Source organism: Cetorhinus maximus, chromosome 17 (assembly GCF_964194155.1).
Source record: "Cetorhinus maximus chromosome 17, sCetMax3.hap1.1, whole genome shotgun sequence".
Lineage (NCBI taxonomy): Eukaryota > Metazoa > Chordata > Chondrichthyes > Lamniformes > Cetorhinidae > Cetorhinus > Cetorhinus maximus.
In genome coordinates, this window is record NC_135895.1 from 96,790,263 (window position 1) to 96,809,799 (window position 19,537).

At 41.8% G+C, this 19,537-nt stretch overlaps 1 protein-coding gene and 1 pseudogene across 4 annotated transcripts in view; both read left to right on the plus strand.

Annotated features, from left to right (window-relative positions):
* Positions 1-1,295: 1,295 nt before the first annotated feature.
* Positions 1,296-13,934, plus strand: extl2 (exostosin-like glycosyltransferase 2). 3 transcript variants are annotated; one of them, XM_078561659.1, is made up of 4 exons: positions 1,296-1,321; positions 3,551-3,963; positions 4,792-4,862; positions 11,962-13,934. In XM_078561659.1, exons 1-4 carry the CDS (start codon positions 1,311-1,313, stop codon positions 12,451-12,453), a joined length of 987 nt encoding a protein of 328 aa, XP_078417785.1. In that variant the 5' UTR covers positions 1,296-1,310; the 3' UTR covers positions 12,454-13,934. The 3 variants fall into 3 exon arrangements, with proteins under 3 accessions (XP_078417785.1, XP_078417786.1, XP_078417787.1); XM_078561660.1 differs by lacking the exon at positions 1,296-1,321 and adding an exon at positions 1,367-1,439; XM_078561661.1 differs by lacking the exon at positions 1,296-1,321 and adding an exon at positions 1,509-2,320.
* Positions 13,935-17,602: 3,668 nt separating this feature from the next.
* The window catches only part of LOC144692806 (exostosin-like 2 pseudogene), a 7,399-nt pseudogene continuing 5,464 nt past the window's right edge, over positions 17,603-19,537 (plus strand). Inside the window, exon 1 of the transcript XR_013579398.1 lies at positions 17,603-17,638. The product of XR_013579398.1 is annotated as an exostosin-like 2 pseudogene (transcript). The remainder of the gene's footprint in view (positions 17,639-19,537) is intronic.

Genomic DNA, 19,537 nt, shown 5'->3' on the forward strand with positions numbered 1-19,537 from the left:
CACTTTTCACTTCACTAACCACAGGTGCAATCACAGAGCATATTGTTCACTATTTTGGTTTGGTTAATTTTGCTTGAGGCAATGTTATCAGGGCAAATATCTCTACAAATCTCCCATTGCAAAAATAACTGCAACCAAGAGTTAAAACGGGTAGCTAAATGATAGTTTAGGCACTTACAGTATGATTTCTCATTCATTGTGTAAGGTTAGTTTAGTTTTTAGTTTAGGTCAGCATTTTCTAAAGTAACCAATAAGGAGACATGGGTTACACCAGTGTCATCCACCAAAGACTAGACAAAAATGATTCCTTTTTGAGGGGCACAACAATCATAAAAAAGAATGAAACATATACACTTAAATAATAATATTATTATTGTCCACTATACACTCACTTGCCTGTGAACTGGATCTAAGTGTAAAATTGTGATGTATGAGTTTTTACTCTCTATTTTCTAGGAAGTATTGTTAACTGTACAGAGACTTCAAGAGAACAGCCCCGTGGAATGGGTGGACAAATGGCAGATGAAATTTAATGCAGAGAAGTGTGAAGTAATTCATTTTGTTAGTAAGAATGGGGAGAGACAATATAAAATAAAGGGTGCAATTCTAAAGTGGTTGCAGGAACTGAGAGATATGGTGGTGATGTGCACAAATTGTTGAAGGTGGCAGGGCAAGTTAAGAAAATGGTTAAAATGGCATATGGGCTACATAAATAGAGTCATAAGAGTACAAAAGCATGGAGGTTATGATGAAACTTTATAAAACATTGGTTCAGCCTCAGCTGGAATAATTGTGCACAATACTGGGCATTGCACTTTAAGATGGATGTGAAGGCCCTAGAGAGGGTGCAAAAAAGATTTATGATAATGGTTCTAGGGACGAGGGACTTCAGTTCAATGGATAGATTGAAGAAGCTGAAGTTGTTCTTACAGAAGGTTGCGAGGAGATTTGATAGAGCAGTTTAAAACCATGAAGCGTCTGAACAAGAATAGATAGCGAAAAACTATCCCCGATGACAAAAGGGTTGAATATCAGAGGATACCGACTTAAGTTGAATGGGAGAAGAAGTAACAGCGACATGAGGAAAAACTTTTAGCAAAGCGAGTGATTGGAATCTGGAATGCACTGCCTGAGTGTGGTGGAGGCATTTTCAATCATGACTTTGAAAAGGACTTTGAAAAAAGATAATTACCTGAAGGTCAGTTGCTCTTGGGAGAGTCACAACGGGCCGAATGGCCTCCTTCCGTGCAGTACGGTTCAACGAAGTTTAATAGAAAGTTGGAAGTTGGAATGTGAGCTGGCTGTTGCGCATGCGCACCAGGTGAGAGCCCCCAGAGGCGGCGGGCTGTGGCGCATGCGCGCTGCCGGTCCAGGTGCGAGCTCCGGAGCCGGCAGTGAGTGTGCAGTTGGGGGTTCGTCGCCGCCGCCGCCGCCATGAGGTGAGACCCGGCGGCTGCGGGGGTTTTATTGTGGTTAAAGCACGGACACGGCTTTCCAGCTGTTTGTAATATCCCTCCACCCGCTTCGAGATTCCGGCCTGTTCGTGAAGAAGCTATCGCTGTTCCCCCACGGTCAAGGGAGGGGAGTGTGAGGGACGATGGCCGTGGTGCCGAGGCCTGGTAACAGAGGCTGGTGGGCGTCTGGAGAGAGTAAACCTCGGCTGTGCCCAGAGCGCTGCTTCTGGGCTCCAATTAATTGCGGCGCATCCTTGTCGACGAGTGGGCCCCATTTTGTGCAGGGATTTCCACCCTGAAAATACAGATTATGATCAATTAATAGATATTCCTTTTTTGTTTCTGCCTGTGCATAACCTGGGTTTGTTTTTTTTCTATTTTCACTGGTTGGGTGGGTTCTGGTTGCTTGCATCCCAATATAACAAGCCATGTCTCTTTAAAAGGTTACTTACAAACAAACAAACACATCTGCCTTAGAACTTTAGATATAGGGAGCTCCGACGGCTTGATAAGTAAATCATTGCCTGATGAGCTCGGCCTCTAAAAACAGGGTCACAACTCCCAACCTTGTTTTGTGGTGTGTAAACTGTTATTGGTGTCAATGTTTTATTTAATTAGCCTCAGCGCCCCTCTACCAATGTCATGCAATAAAAGTTGCTGACTATCTGTAAGCGTGGCTACGGTTTACGTTGTTTTAGCCAACTGCAATAAGTTTAGTTAAAAAAAAAATACCTTGCATTCATTCATACGAGACAAATAAATGTACTTTAATAAGGTCTGCATGCTCATTGTAGCCAAGATATGGCTAGTCAGTGATTTCGACTAGATAACACAGTGACTCCTACTGGAACATGCGTGGATGTTCGGTAAGAATAGTTGCGATCTTTCACAAACTAAAAATGCTGGAAACACTCAACAGTTCAGGCAGTATCTGTGGAGAAAGAAGCAGTGTTAATGTTTCAGTTCCATAATCTTTCATCAGAATTATCATTACAAACAGCTTGTCAACAGATGCTACTTCCGTTCCAATCTGTCTAATTGTAACCAAAGAATTGGCTGCAATTGCTTCTCATCCCACTCCTGCACTCATACCTCTAGTGTCCCTCAAGGATCTATCCTTAGCCCCTATTTCTCGCCTACACACTGCCCCTTCAGAACATCATCTGAAAACAGTGGCAGCTTCCACACACACACCGAGTTCTACCTCACCACAACTTCTCAACACATCCACTGTCTTTAAATTATTGGACTGCTTTTCTGACATCCTGTACTTGATGTGCAGAAATTTCCTTTCAATATTGCAAAGACCAAAGCCATTGTCTTTAGTTCCCACTACAAACTCCCTTGCCACTGATCCCACCTCTCTTTGAAGCTGAACCAGACGGTTCACAACCTTCTTGTCATATTTGACCGCAAATTGAGCTTCTGACCATGTTTTTTTTATTCTTTCATGGGATGTAACCTGTTCCTCAGCCCCACTTGCCTTTCAGAAGATGGTGGTGAACTGCCTTCTTGAAGCTTCCACTCACCTGCCCGGCTCAGCCATGTGACTTCCTGATTTTTCCCACACTCGGTGACTGAGCACCTGTCTCGGCCTGTGCCAAGTTGGTGCATAAACATCCCAGGTCTGCTTGGCGCTCATCACCAGAAGTGCTTCCTAAGGCTAAAGGGTACTTTGAGCTCTCCATCCGCCCTTTTGCTGTTTAGCAGCATCAATCCAGTGAGTCCAGGGCTGTCCCACCAGAATCTCTCCACAGTTTCCATTGCTGCCTTGGAAGAGGAGGTGCTCGTGACTCCAAATGCTGGTTCTGCATCCCCATTGGAGAGTCACAATCCAAACTTTGGGAACCGCTGTCCTAACACATTCCTATGTTCTCATCTTTGGTGAAAGGACTGGATAGGATTAAGATATTTTAAAAAGCATAAGTTTATTGGCTTTTTTTCTATCTAATTAGTTATGTTGTTTGTCTTTTAGCAAAATGGTAAGAGATCTAAGAACTTTATCCTGAGTGCAGCAGATGGGTGGGTTGGAATCCTGCACAGTTTACCATTCAATTATTTTTGAATATTGTACTTAGTATCTTTGATATCCACAGATTTACAAGGCGACTGTTTGGTGGCAGGACACTTCCTCCTTATTTAGTGATGGCCGTCCTAATTGTCTTTTTTGTGGGAGCTGCACTAACCATGTTATTGCCCAAAGTTGTGGAAAGTGGAGCTGTTGTTGACCGTAGGGAGCAAGTTGACCAGATAACCGATGCTCGGAGCTCCTTCACCATTATCATGCAGTCCTACAACAGGACGGACCTGCTTCTTAAACTGCTGAATCATTATCAGGCCATTCCAAATCTACACAAAATCATTGTGGTTTGGAATAGTGTTGGAATAAAAGTGCCAAAAGACTTATGGGATTCACTGGGACCACATCCCATCCCTGTTATTTTTAAGGAACAGACTGTGAATAGAATGCGGAACCGACTGGAGCCGATTCCAGAACTGGAAACCAAAGGTAAACTTTTGTGAAATATCAAAATTTTATTGTTGGTCTTAATTGGCTAAATCTGGTTTTTACCTTTTTTCTGTTCTTCCCCAGTGCTATTAGAAACAAAATTTATTAGATTGTATTTCTGTAACTAAAATTTTTCATTGGACTGCCTCTCCTTTGATTGTTAAAGGTGTCTTGCTACTCTTTTCTCAGTTACAATCTACACCTGGTTTTCATAGTCTGGTTCTCAATCAGTAAATTTTTAAATTTAAGTTCTGAGAAATAGTTTGTGAAGTGGAGCTGTTTCTCTTTGAAGAAGTGAGTTCAAGGCCACCAAACCCACATTTTCAATATTATGATTACAATTAACAAAAATTAATCCAAGCAAATTCTTCACTATGGTGAAAGATCCAAGTACTAGAAGATACAGCTAAGGATTAGATAGTTTGGAGGAAGCAGGGCAGGAATCTTTCCTCTAAAAACGCTAGGCATGTGCAATAAATGCTGGTCTTGCTAGTGATGCCACATCTCATGAACAAATAATAAAAAAAAAGCTGTTGTCATAGGAGGCCATTAAATGGACAGTATAAATGGGTTGAAAACACAGATGCATTTCTCGAAAGAATTACTGACTGATATAGTAGTGAGTAGATTAAGCCGAGATCAGTGAAAAATAGACAAGCTTTTTGAGAAAATGGCCTTCAGTACTTAAAATACTTCCATTTTCCCCTTGATTTCTATCTATTCTTGTGGAATATGTCTGTGAAATTTTGTCCAATATCTGTATATTGTGTATGATAATTTGTACGATTACAAAGCAACATTTTTAATGTATTTTCCCTTTTTTTCCAGCTGTCTTGATGCTTGATGATGATATTTTAATTAGCGCCTATGACCTTGATTTTGCCTACTCAGTGTGGCAGGTATACTACTAAATATTTTACTGACTGGCTGGATAGATGTTGTGATTCAGGCAGCAGAATGCACTAAGGAATAAAATAAATCTTGTGAGGAACCATTAGTTAATGTCATGGATGATATAGATAATATTATTTTAAAATTAAGTCACTGAGTCAAATCTTCATACTTTAACCATCAGTGCAATAGGTTTGCTTTTAAATATCTTCCTGACTGGCTGGATAGTTGCTTGTTTACGTTGAAGGTAACTTTTTCTAAGTCCTTTCACTTTGATTTAATATATTTTTAAAAAATCTTGTTTAGTGTAAATAATGAGGAGGGATTGATGCGTAGTGGTAATGTTAATGGACTAGTAATCCAGGGGCCCAGGCTAATAACCCAGGGGACACGGGTTCAAATCCCACCATGGCATCTGGTAAAATTTAAATTCAATTAGTGAATAAATTTGGAATTGAAAGCTTGTCTTAGTAATGGCACCATGAAACTATCATTGATTGCCATAAAATGTCCATGAATGACCTTTAGGGAAGGAAATCTGCCTTCCTTTACTTGGTCTGGCCTACATGCGAGTCCAGACCCACTGGTTGACTCTTAAATGCCCCTCTGAAGCAGCTGAGCAAACCACTCAGTTGTACTAAACCACTACAGAAAAGTCAAAAAGAAACAAAGCCGGATGAATGAACCATGTGATGTTGACTTAGGCACTAGAAATGACAATGGCACATCCTGTTCTGTCAATCCTGCAAAGCCCTGCTTACTAAAATGGGGAGCTTGTGCCAAAATTGGGAGAGCTGTCCCACAGACGATTCAAGCAACAGCCTGATATCATCATACTCGTCGAATCACACCTTACAGCCAATCTCCCAGTTACCACCACCAACATTTCTGGGTATGTCTTGTCCCATTGGGCAAGACAGACCCAGCAGAGGTGGCAACACAGTGGTATACAGTTAGGAGGGAGTTTCTCTTGGAGTCTTCTACATTGACTCCAGACCCCATGAAGTCTCATGGCGTCGAGTCAAACATGGACAGATAAACCTTACAGATTACCACTTATTGCCCTCCCTCAGTTGATGAATCAGTACTCCTCCATGTTGAACACGACTTGGAGGAAGCACTGAAGGTGGCAAGTGCACAGATTGTACTTCGGGAACAAAAACAGAATTACCTGGAAAAACTCAGCAAGTCTGGCAGCATCGGTGGAGAAGAGAAGAGTTGACATTTCGAGTCCAATGACCCTTCAACAGTACTTCGGGTGGGAGCCTTCCATGTCCATCATGAAGGGTGGCTCAGTAGCACCACTACTGACCGAACTGGCTGAGTCCCGAAGGACATTTCTGCCAGACTGGGCCTACGGCAGGTGATGAGGGAAAAATCTAGTTGACTTTGTCTTCACCAGTCTACCTGTCACAGATGAATCTGTCATATGAACATACAAATTAGGAACAGGAGAAGGCCCCTCGAGACTGTTCAACCATTCAATAAGATCATGGCTGATCTGATTATAACCTCCACTCCACATTCCTGTTCACCCGCGATAACCTTTCACCCCATTGCTACCTCTGCCTTAAAGATATTCAAAGACTCTGCTTCCACCACTTTTTGAGGAACAGAGTTCCAAAGACTCATGACCCTTTGAGAGAAAAAAAATTCTCCTCATCTTTGTCTTAAATGAGTGACTCCTTATTTTTAAATTCAGACCTCAGTTCTAGATTCTCCCACGAGAAGTAACATACTTTCCACATCAACCCTGTCAAGACCCCTCAGGAGCTTATGTATTTCAATTAGATCACCTCTTTTTAAATTCCAGCGGATACAAACTTAGCCTAACCTTTCCTCATAAGAAACACGCCCGTTCCAGGTATTTGTCTAGTAAATGTTCTCTGAACTGCTTCCAATACATTTACATCCTTCCTTAAATAAGGAGACCAATACTGTGCACAATATTCCAGATGTGATCTCACCGATGCACTGTATAACTGAAGCATAACCCCCCCTACTTTTGTAATCAATTCCCCTCGCAATAAACAATAACATTTGATTAGATTTCCTAATTACTTGCTGTAGCTGCATACTAACCTTTCGTGATTCATGCACTAGGACAGCCAGATCCTTCTGTGTCTCAGAGTTCTGCAATCTCATTTAGATCAAAAGCTGCTTTTTTATATTTCCTGCCAAAATGGACAATTGCATTTTGCCACATTATACTCCATTTGCTAGGTCTTTGCCCACTCACGTAACCTATCTGTATCCCTTTGTAGCCTCCTTGCGTCCTTTTCACAACTTACTTTCCTACCTGTCTTTGTGTCATCACAAATTTAGCAACCATACCTTTGGAATCTTCATTGAAGTCATTTCTATAAATTGTAAAAGTTTGAGGCCCCAGTACTGACCCCTGTGGCACACCATTTGTTACATCTTGCCAACCAGACAATGACCTATTCGTATGCCTACTCTCTATTTCCTGTTACCTAGCCAATCTTCTGTCCATGCCAATATGTTACCTCCTACACCATGAGCTTTTATTTTTCACCATAACCTTTGATGTGGCACCTTATCAAATGCATTCTAGAAACCTAAGTACAGTACATTTACCAGCTCCTCTTTATCCACAGCATATGCTACTTCTTTAAAGAACTCTAATAAATTGGTTAAAGATGATTTCCCTTTCACAAAACCACATCGACTCTGTCTGATTACCTTGAATTTTTGCAAGTGCCCTGTTAATAATGTCTTTAATATTAAGCTCTAGCATTTTCCCGATTGCAGATGTTAAGCTAACTGGCCTGTAGCTTCCTGATTTCTGTTCCCCACCCTTTTGAATAAAGGAGTTAGATTTGCTATTTTCCAATCAAATGGAACCTTCCCCAAATCCAGGGAATTTTGGAAAATTAAAATCAATGCGCCAACCATCTCCCTAGCCATTTCCTTTAGGACCCTAGGATGAGATCCATCAGGACCTTGGAACTTGTCAACCTGCAGTTCCAACAATTTGCTCAGCATCACTTTCCTGGTGACTGTAATTTTCTTCAGTTCCTCCCTCCCTTCCATTCCTGATTTACAGCTATTTCTGGGATGTTGCTTGTATCCACTTTAGTGAAGACCGATGCAAAATACTTGTTCAATTCATCTGCCATCTCCTTATCTTACATTATTAATTCCTCAGATTAACTTTCCATGGGTTCAATGCTCATTTTAACTCTTTTTAAAATATCTATAGAAACTCTTACTATCTGTTTTTATATTTCTAGCCAGCCTTCTCTTGTACTCTAATTTTGCTCTCCTTATTGACCTTTTAGTCCTTCTTTGCTGTTTTTTATATTCTGTCCAATCTTCTGACCTGCCACTCATCCTTGTGTAATTAGATGGTTTTTCTTGAAGTTTGATACTATCTTTAACTTTTTTAAATTACCTACAGATGGTGGGTCCTCCCCTTGGAATTTTTCTTTCTTGTTGGAATGTATCTATTTTGTGTATTCTGAAATATCTCCTTAAATGTCTGCCACTGCATCTCTGTTGGCATATCTCTTAACCTAATTTGCCAGTTCATTTTGGCTAGTTCTACTTTCATGCCCTCATAATTGCCCTTATTTAATCTAAAATACTAGTCTTAGATCCTCTGTTCTCTCCCTCAAACTGAATGTAAAATTCAATCATATTATGATTGCTGCTATCTAGAGGCACTTTCACTATGAGGTCATTAATTAGTCCTATCTCGTTGCACAGGCCTAGTATAGCCAGCTCTCTGGTTGGTGCCAGAACGTGCTGCTCTAAGAAACTATCCCAAAAGCATTCTATGAATTCCTCAGCTAGGCTATCCCCTAGCCCATCTGCTTTTTCCAGTCTATATGCAGATTAAAATCTTTCATTATTATCACTGTACCTTTCTGACAAGTTCCCATTGTTTCTTCCTTTATACTCTGCCCTACTATGTGGTTACTGTTTGGGGACCTGTACACCCCTCTCACAAGTGACTCCTCGCCTTTATCATTTCTCATCTCTACCCACACCACTTCTAGATCCTGATTTCCTGAACTTAGGTCATTCCTCTCCAGTGTGCTAATACCATAATTAATTAACAAAGTCACCCCTCCACCTTTTTCTCGCTTCCTGTCCTTCCTATATGTCATGTACCCTTCAATATTCAGGTCCCAACTATGTTATCCTGCAGCCATGTCTCTGTAATGGCTATCAGATTGTACTTATTTATTTCTATTTGCACTATCAGTTCATCTGTTTTTTGAATACTACATGCAGTCAGATACAGAACCTTTAGTTTTGTGCTTTTATTATTTTTGTAACCTCTAGGCTTATGTACTTATTTACTCTTCAATTTGTACTCTGTCTCTTCATGTCATAGCCTGTTTATCCTTTCCCATATTAATACCTTTCTCTCTTGCTTTGTCACTACTCTATGATTTACCACACCTTTCCAAATTTGATCCTTTGTCCCCACTATTTAGTTTAAAACCCCCTCTACCTCTCAAGTTACACGGCTCGCTAGAACACTGATCCTAGCATGGTTCAGGTGTAGTTCGTCCCAATGGTACAGCTCCCACTTTCCGCAGTACTGGTGCCAGTGCCCCACGAACCAGAACCTGCTTTTCCCTCCCCAGTCTTTGAGCCGAGCACTCATTTCTCTAATCTTATTGACCCTTTGCAATTTGCACGTGGCTCAGGTAATAATTGAGATTATTACCTTTGAAGTTCTGCTTTTTAATTTAGTGCTTAGTTCCTCATATTCCCTATGCTGAACCCCTTTCCTAACCATTTAACCATCTCCCTCTTGTAGCCACAGTATTTATATGGCTGGTCCAGTTCAGTTCCTGGTCAATGATAACTCCCCAGGATGTTGGTAGTGGGGGATTCAGCGATGGTAATGCCATTGAATGTCAAGGGGCAATGGTTAGGTTCTCTCTTGTTGGAGATAGTCATTATCTGGCACTTGTGTGGCACGATTGTTATTTGCTACTTGTCAACCCAGGCCTTGATATTGTCCAGGTCTTGCTGCATTTGGACATGGACTGCTTCAGTAACTTGAGGAGTCGCGAATGGTGCTGAACATTGAGCAACCATCAGCGAACCACTTCTGACCTTATGATGGAAGGAATGTCATTGATGAAGCAACTGAAGATGGTTGGGCCTAGGACACTACCCTGAGGAATTCCTGCAGTGATGTCCTGGAATTGAGATGATTGTCCTCCAACAACCATCTTCCTTTGTGCTAGGCATGACTCCAACCAGCAGCAAGTTTTCCTCCTGGTTACCATTGACTCCAGTTTTGCTAGGGCCCCTTGATGCTACACTCGGTCAAATGCTGCCTTGATGTCAAGGGCAGTCACTCTCACCTCACCTCGTCAGCCCTTTTGTCCATGTTTGAACCAAGGCTGTTCTGAGGTCAGGAGCTGAGTGATCCTGGCGGAACCTGAACCGAGCAGGCTATTGCTAAGCAAGTGCTGCTTGACAGCACTGTTGATGACTCCTTCCATCACTTTACTGATGATGGAGAGTAGATTGATGGAGCAGTAATTGGCCGGGTTGTACTTGTCCTGCTTTTTGTGTACAGGACCCACCTGGGCAATTTTCCACGTTGCCGAGTAGATGTATACAAGATGCACTGCAACAACTCACCGATGCTTCTTCAACAGCACCTTCTAAACCCCTAAGCTCTACCACCTAAAAGGGCAAGGGCAGCAGACTCATGGGAATACCACCACCTGCAAGTTCCCTTTCAAGCCCCACACCATCCTGAGTGCAGATCAGCAAATTATATTAGGCTCATTATTTCCAATACCTGAACAATGCAACAAAACAGTTAAATAGATAGCCATTACTGTAGAGGCTATACTAAGATGTTTTGGTGCAGTGGTTAGGACACACTTCTGGTTTGCACTCCATTCCCACCTCCCCCTCTCCCCTCCCAACTACCCTCCCCCCCCAATTTTTTTCTTTCTAGTCTACTAAAGCTGCTGACAGGTGCAATTCCACTGTTGCCAGCTACCCTCCTATCATGACCAAATGGTAATCATAGAGAGAGGGAGTGTTGGCTTGCAATTCATCTTTGGAAATATTGCAACTGAATTTGATCTTGTCCTTGTCTGATTTTCACACAAGTGCACATTTGAGCAGGATGTATTTGATAGCAATCAGGAGCACAACGTCTGGCATTTTGTTTTCTCTTCAAACCCTAACTTGTGGACCCTGGGGCCCAATACACCACTGTCAAAGTTTAGCTCATGCACAGATCAGGGATTGAACCTGGAAATCTCCTGGTCTGAATGGCTCACTGCCATATCCTCTGGCAAATTTACAACAAGAAATTGCATTTATATAGCACCTTTATATAGTAAAACACCCCAAGGCATTTCACAGGAGCGTTATCAAACAAAACATGACGCCGAGCCACATTAGGAGATTGTGAGACTGTGACCAAAAAGCTTAATCAAAGAGGTAGACTTTAAGGACTGTGTTAAAGGAGAAGAGAGAGAGGGGTGGGGGGGAAAGGAGGTTTTGGGAGGAAAATCCAGATCTTGGGGCTCTGACAGTGGAAGGCATGGCAGCCAGTGGTGAAGCGATTAAAATTTGGCGTGTCAAGAGGCCAGAATTGGAGGATTGCTGAGATTTCAGAGGAATACAGGACTGGAGGAGCTTACAGAGATGGGAAGGGGTGAGGCCATGGAGAGATTTGAATCTAAGCTGAGACTCTAATTTATCATAAAGTGTTAGTGCAGCAACTGTTGTATCCATGCAAAGAAAAACAAGAAAAATGACCACTGCTGTAAAGGGAATGATTGATAGTGGGCTGAGCTGTAGAATTTAGGAAGATGGTACTTCGCAGAATCACAGAGTGCAGAAGAGGTCCTTCGGCCCATCGAGTCTGCACCAACACGTGAGAAACACCTGACCTACCTACTTAATCCTATTTACCAGCATTTGGCCCGTAGCCTTGAATGTTATGACTTAAGAGGAAACCTCATCAAGGTATATTAAATGGGTAAATGTCAACCCAGGACTATGGCATGAGAAAACTTTGTCTTAATTTGGTGTGGAATAAATTTAAAGCTGATACTGGGAAAATTTCCTTCACTCTGTTTTGTATTTCAGCAATTTCCAGATCAAATAGTCGGGTTTGTCCCACGGAAACATGTCACAACTTCCTCGGGAATTTACAGCTATGGCAGTTTTGAACTCCAGAATGCACTGGGTGGGAGTGGTGACCATTACTCCATGGTGCTAATTGGAGCTGCATTTTTCCATGCTAGTTACCTCGAGAAGTTTAAAGTCCAACTCCCAGCTGTCCACAGCCTAATAGACAAGACCCAGAACTGTGACGACATTGCCATGAATTTTATAGTTGCACAGTTGACCGGGAAGCCATCAGGAGTGTTTGTGAAGCCGGTGGATATGAGGAATTTGGAAAAAGATTCCAACAGTGGCTTCAATGGGATGTGGCACCGGGCAGAGCACTTGCTTCAAAGATCTTGGTGTCTGAATCAACTGGCTTCTATCTATGGCAGCATGCCTCTGAAATATTCCAACATTATGATCTCGCAATTTGGGTTTCCTAACTATGCAAATCACAAAACAAAAAGTTGAAGAATACACGGGACAGTTGCTGGTGTGTTAACTGCTATTACAGACTTGTACAAGGAGGTTGAGACTGGACAAAGATTGATCTGATTTTGATGCATTTCCCCAGCTGGTCCAGCAGAGGGAGATGCAATAGAAATGAATCTTTTGCTTCCACTGTTACTGTGCAGGTGCTGTTATTGAAGCAGACGCTGTTGTTGAAGCAGATGCTGTCAAGTATTGCTATTTTTAGTTTTTACAACTGCTGTAACTCTTTATTTAACAGTCTGCAATTCTGTAGAAGCTTTGTTGTGTACTGCATTTTGTTCAATTGTCTTTGTTTCTGCTTGTCCATAGGGCAGAGATGTCTTGACCAACTATTGCCACTAGTATTGCCACTAGTGACTGGAGTAGCCAATTTGTAGATTGTTGAGTCTGCAACAATATCTTCACCTTTACAAGTGATTAATGATGTGCCTCACCCACTGTTAAAATACTTTGAAAAGGTTATGTCTGAATCACTCTGCTTCTGTCAATTTGCTTTATTTCACTCCTGTCCTTTACACTTTTAACTATTGCTGTTGACTTTAATTTGATGTACATGTACGGTCTCAGGATGCTATGATGTGTATGCCTTTAGTGAATAAATCTCCCAATAACTCTAAACAAAGGATCCTCTGTCTCTGTCTCCCCCTCTCTCTGTCTCTCTCTGTCTGTCTCTCTCTCTCTCTCTCTCTCTCCCCCCCTCTCTCTCTCTCTCTCTCTCTGTCTCCCTCTGCGTGTGTGTCTCTCTCTCTCTCCCATACCTACTATCTTCATGCTGTTTGAGAGGAGGGAGAAAATGCTGTTTCAGTTTTTGAAATTAATTTCTATTTTATCTCCCTTCTCCACTGTCATTCCCAAAGTCTCCTATCTGCTGTCCTGGGTCATCCTGGTTCCTGTACTGCTTAAGTAAAACTTGGGAACAGTTATAATGCTTAGGATAATTTTTGTAAAATGTTTTTATGTACTATTTTTCATTTTCACTTCTCCATCTGTCCTGCTGAAAGCAGTGTTTCACATTGGGGTAAAGTTTCACTGATGCCAGCCACCCTCTTGTTCTGGCCCAGTTGCTGCTCTTTGTGTTGGAGTGCTATTCAGCTGTGAGCATTTTGCAGCAGTTCAATTTTGCTCATTTTTAACCTTTACGTGTTGCACTTTCTAGCAACAGTTATCATGCAACAATCAGGAGCTGGAAGCCTTGCTGATATTTTAACTATTCTTCTCTAATTGTAACAGCATTAAGAGGTCAGGTGACTCTTGTGGTGCATTTACTCACCAAAGGATATGATGTAACTTCTAGTTGCGATCAAACTGCTTGAAATATTCAACATCAGCATAATTAGGAATGACATAATAATTGAAACTTTTGCTGCTCAAATTGTTTGTATCTTGACAAGATCATTTGCTGTTAGTTATCTTGGGAGCATTTTTATGTCATTACCAATATAGTACAAGTCTTTAACCTTTTTGATACTATTGCTGATTATGTGCTGGTATTAGAACTGATAAAGCACAATCCAGACACCATATTGAATGATCATGAAGTATTACTGATAATATTGTCTGAAAAAGCAATTAAGGGAAAGTGTGCATGCTGAAGTCTCAATAGGGGTTGATTTGGCATTACTGAGAAAAACAAATGGACTTCAATAACTTGTCTAGATGGTTGTTAGAAGTTTGACTTGTATCTGTTCCAGTTAGGAAATATTTTTGCAGCTCCACTGACCAGTTGTGCCTGCTGTACTGTGTCATGTCTTTCATTTTCATCTATACACAAATTTACTTCACGTCAGAGCTGAGGCCCTTTACTCTGTGCCTGTATCTTTAACATCGAAACCATAGGTGAAATTTTACTGGCCCCTGCAGGTATGTTTGAAGGTGGGGTGGACTCATAAAATGCAGTGTGTGCCTGCCAGCTACTTACCCACCCCACCGCCCCCACCCCCTGCTGACACCCGCCTCCCATTTTAGGGGGGCAGTGGAAACTTTGGGTGGCCTGCCTACCCTTGGGCCTATTGAGGCCTACTATTTTACCCGTTGCAGGGGAAGGCCCACTCTAAGTGGTAGCCTAGCAACTTTAGCTGCAGGGGCTAGTGTCAGGCTAGTGGGTCTGGGGGGGGGGGCTACCTCCTTTGGGGATCCCTGTGCCCATCGGATGCAACCCACTCCCCACCCCCCCCAGCCCCTCAAATCTGGCCCCCTATTCCCCTCACTGGAGCCTGCCAGCCAGGCCCTGCTGGCACCCTGGACGTACTTTTAGTCTGGGCCCCGTTAACTCCTTTTCAGAAGCTGGCTGTATCTCCAGCAGCAGCCACCACTCAAACCTGACGCTGCTGGGACTACAGAATTGCCGGCCATTAGATTGGCCAGCACCTCTCTTAAGGTGGGTCTACCTCACCAGATGGGGGTAGAAGTCTTGCTCTTAGCCAATTAATGCCTCGCTTAGTGTTAAATGGCTGAGGACAGCTGGTATCAGCAGGGGATGCGTTCACTGCTGACTCTTCAGGTGGCAGGGCGGGAAACACTGCAATCCAAAAGGTGTCTAATTTTGGCTTTGAAGACAGGCAGTTATTGGTAACAGTTTGAGCAGTGTTACTTTAAACATATTTCAAAATTAATTTGAATCAAAAAAATCAGTTGTATCATGATTTCAAAGTGGTTCTCTGAATATTGGAATTGAAAAATACTATGTTTTTGAAGATTCTTCATGTCACAAACTTAACATTCCTAATGATTTTCATCCATCCTTGACTGCATGTAGTAAGTAGGAACAAAACTATTTTCAGAAAGTAAGCAATAGGGGGCAGTGGTCTGGGGAAAGAGGGAAGCTCTGCGTAGGATAAATGTAAATGATTAATCATTTTGATGTTTGACTTGTGCGATGATAATGCTTGTACTACAGGCATTGACCACAAGAGGTCCCTCTGGTATTTAGTAAGAGTAGCATTAAGGTTCAAAACAGACTTGTTGCCTTTTTTGTTAATGTTTAAAGAAGCTGGTCATTCATTTCTGTAAATTATCTACAAGTGAAGGAGTTGGGCAAGAGAGAAGGGCCTTGGTGGCAAGGAGCAGAATGGGTTAAAGATGAAGTACAGTTGGCGGCAATGATCTTAGGGGACGGCCAGGGAGAGAAATCATTGACCCTGGTACTTTTCCTGTTTCTGGGCCCCTTATCCCACCATCCAGCCCCCTCCACTCCCCAAAACCCTCCCCTCACATCCCTTGGGTACCTAGAAATAGGAACCATAGTCACAGTGAGGTTGAACTGTTATATATAGGTTTAGCAAAACTTCTTGGCTTTTGCACTTTATTCCTCTATTTATAAAGCCCATCAAAAGCTCAGGTTTCAGTATGATGCACTAAGTCAGGGCTTTGTCGGACAATTATACACATCTTGGTCATTCATATTGTGCAACCAGCTCCAATTCTTTGAACATTGCTCAATACCCAGACAGTAACATCCATATGACTTGAAGCTTACAAGCACCACAAATAACAATTCCATGTACAAGTGAGAATATCTTGAACTAGCAGTGACATTCTATTGGCGCATGACTCCTGATATCTGTTTTAGTGATGTTGATTGAGGAATAATTATTGTGCAGGATGCCCTGCTCTTTTTTCAAAATAGTGTCACGGGATCACTTGCAATGGTTTCTCCTCCTGCTCCCGCTGCATTATCTCTGGTGCCTCCTAAGGATCTATCCCTCCTATGTCTCATCTACATGATCCCCCTTGGCGACATTATCTGAAAACACAGCATTAGCTTTCACACATGCACTGATGACACCCAGGTCTACCTCACTATCACCTTTCTCGATGACTCCAATGTTGCTAAATTATCAGACTGCCTATCTGATATCTTAACCTTACTGGATGAGCGGAAGTTTCCTCCCAATTATATATTGGGAAGATTGAAACCATTGTTTTCAGTCCCTGTTCCAAACTCATTCCCCAGAAATCAATTCCATCCCTCTTCCTGGCAACAATCTGAGATTAAACCAGTCTTCGCAACCTTGGTGTCACAGTTGAACCTGAGGTGAACTCCTGGCCTCATATTCAGGCCATCACTAAGAGTGCCAATTTCCACCTCTGTAGCATCACCCAGCCTTTCCCTGTCTCAGCTCATCTGCTGCTGAAACCCTCATTCATGCATTGTTACTTTTAGTCATCAATATTCAAATGCACTCCTGACTGGTCTCCCACATTTTAGCTGCAGTAAACATGAGGGCATCCAAAAGTCTGCTGCTCGTGCCTTAACTCGCACCAAGTCCCATTCACCTATCGCCTCTGTGCTCACTGACCGACATTGGCTCCTGGTCAAGCAAAAACTTGATTTTAAAATTCTCATCCTTGTTTTCAAATCTCTTCATGGCCTTTTGCCTCCCTAACTCTGTAATTTCTTCTAACCCCAAATCCCTCTGAAATATCTACACTCCTCTAATTCTGGTCTCATGAGCATCCCTGATTTTAATCACTCCACCAGTGATGGCCACGCTTTCAGTTGTCTAGGCCCTAAGCTCTGGAACAACCTCCCTAAACTCTCTCCTTTAAGACACTCCTTGGAACCTACCTCTCTGATCAAGCTTTTGATTGTCTGACCTAATATCTCCTTATGTAGCTCAATGTCATATTTTGTTTTATAATGCTCCTGTGAAGCGGCTTGGGATGTTTTATTACATTGAAGATGCTATATAAATAAAGTTGCTGTATATACATCTGACAGGATCTTGGTCTAATGTCTCATTTGAGAGATGGCAACTCCCACAGTGTAGTGCTCCCTATTTTGTGCTCCAGTGACCACTGTAGGACTTGAACCCACAACCTTCTAACTAGGAGGCGAGAGTGCTACCACTGAACCACAACTGACATCTAAAATGAAAGCTGGTTCCCAACACCAAGTTAGCAAGCAATTGTTTTTAATTGTTTAGTGCTTTAGTGAATTGTTTAGTGGTGATGAGGGGCAGAGTCCAGGGAGCAGGCCAAGATGAGGAGAAATGTTCTTGGCTAGACCACATGGGACCAAGACTCTGTTGAGCTGAGGATTACCAACTTTGGACAAATTCACGGTGATTTCATTACATGATCTCGCATGTAGCCCAGTTAGATGCTCCAATTTAGAAAGAGAAGTGGTATGGAATTGCTAACGAGCAGAAATAGGATACGGTTGGTATGTTGAGGTGAAGGAGGGTGGCAAGGACTGCTGGGAGAAAACAAAAAGGAGATGACTTGGTAGGGAGCTAGAGGGCTGTGGATTAGAGAGAATTCTACCTGGGTTTTTGGACTGCTGCTTGCATGAGGCAAGGATCATACTGGTTGATTGAGTAGGCAACAGTACCAGCTAAGTTTAAGACCTGCGAGGTAAATAATAAGTAAATAATCTCCCTCTCTCCTAAGTATGTGTATATAAAATTGTGACCTAGACACTGCACAATTGTTTCGTTCAGGCTTGTTTTCATTCTTTGTTTGTGGTCAATTCAGACACAATTTGGAATAAATTAAGGGTAAAACTTGTGGAAAGACAGAAATACACAATTGTCACTGTTACAATTCCTAATGAAAAAATTAAATGAGAAAGAGACCCCATGTGACTCTGAAAAAATGTGCTGCCTGTGTGGTACTGAGCTTTTCAGATTAGGGAAGTCCCAAATTCAATTTGTGGTTTATGTTAGCTGATGATTTCCAAAGCAGTGGGGAAAGAAGGTTGATGGTGGTGGTGGTGGGGCTTGAGGAAGAGGCTTCAAGTAACCTCATCAGTCCCTGTACATGTTTGAAATGGATGAGAGCAGAATAAGGCACAGGAGTGGTGCCAGTCAAGCAGACTGCTGATTCATTGTTTATAGGCACAAAAAGATTTGCTGCAACCTGTTGGGATCTTAGTATAAATTTCTGGGGATTTTTGTTGAAATATTTGTAATGTTGGCTGTTCACATCTGTGTGGAATGATAAAGAGTCAGCCTTTCCTAAGGTTGATGGACATTAAGAAAACAAGGAACAAGGAAAGATCATCTAGCCCATCAAACTTTATCCTTTCACACATGGCCAGGATTTTCCAAGCCAGCTAAAAGTACATTAACTTCTGCAGGTGTGGAAGATCCTGCCGGTGGGCAGGGCCAGGTGGGTACATTTGTGATGGATTTTTATATTACATTTTTTAAATTTTGCTTTGCTGGACACAGTTTGCCCTGAAGAATAACCACTTGGAAAAGATACCAAAGAGCTGCGAGACTCTGTGAACGAAATGGCAGCTCGAGTCAGCACTTCCGTGAAGAGGAAAAGAAAATGAGGGGGATAATATAGCTCATGAAGAGCAGTGCTAAACATTACTTAAGATAATGTGCAGAAAGGAATATGATTCAGTCCCACAACTTCAACTAACTGTATTTATTCCAGCAGTACATAGGTCATAAATATTGTCTATTTTTTAATTATCTTTGTGTAGTTGTCATGAAGCTGGTCAAACTATCAATGGTACACAAGATATAAGTCCAGCACAGATATCTAAATATGGAAGGGATAAAAACAGATTGAAATATGAAAAAGCAATTAGTCGTAAAAAGATGAGGAAAGCATGTTCATACGGATATGCGTTTCATATGAAATCTCACAGTTATGCTAAAGTTATTAATTGTTTGGGGCACATTGAGGACTGATTGTAAGCAAGAAAAGTACCTGGTAAAACCTGTGGTTGTTTTGATAGATGTTTTGAGGGTTTTTTGTTAAAATATCAGTGTCAGAGAAACTGGCGCTTTTTTCAATAGAACAAACAAGGTTAAAAGGGGATCTAACAGAGGTGTTGGAAATTATGGAGGGTTTTGATAAAGTAGATGATACTATTTCCACTAATGGGTGAGTTGGTAACTGGAGGGGGTAAATTTGAAATGGAGAGAGGTTGAGGGAAATATTTTTGCACATTGTTGTTAGATTGTGGAAATCCCCATCAGAAACAGTGTTTGAAACAAACTTCATGAAACTTTTGAAAAGGAAATGAATTAATACATGAAAAATAAAATGTAAAAGGTATGGGGAAAGGATAGTTTAATGGAATTAATTAATTCAGAGTTGGTTT

Coding starts and splice junctions, on each gene's coding strand:
- extl2 (XM_078561659.1), top strand. Junction 3,964..4,791: donor TCCAGAACTGGAAACCAAAG/GTAAACTTTTGT, acceptor CTTTTTTTCCAG/CTGTCTTGATGCTTGATGAT. Junction 4,863..11,961: donor TTGCCTACTCAGTGTGGCAG/GTATACTACTAA, acceptor TTTGTATTTCAG/CAATTTCCAGATCAAATAGT.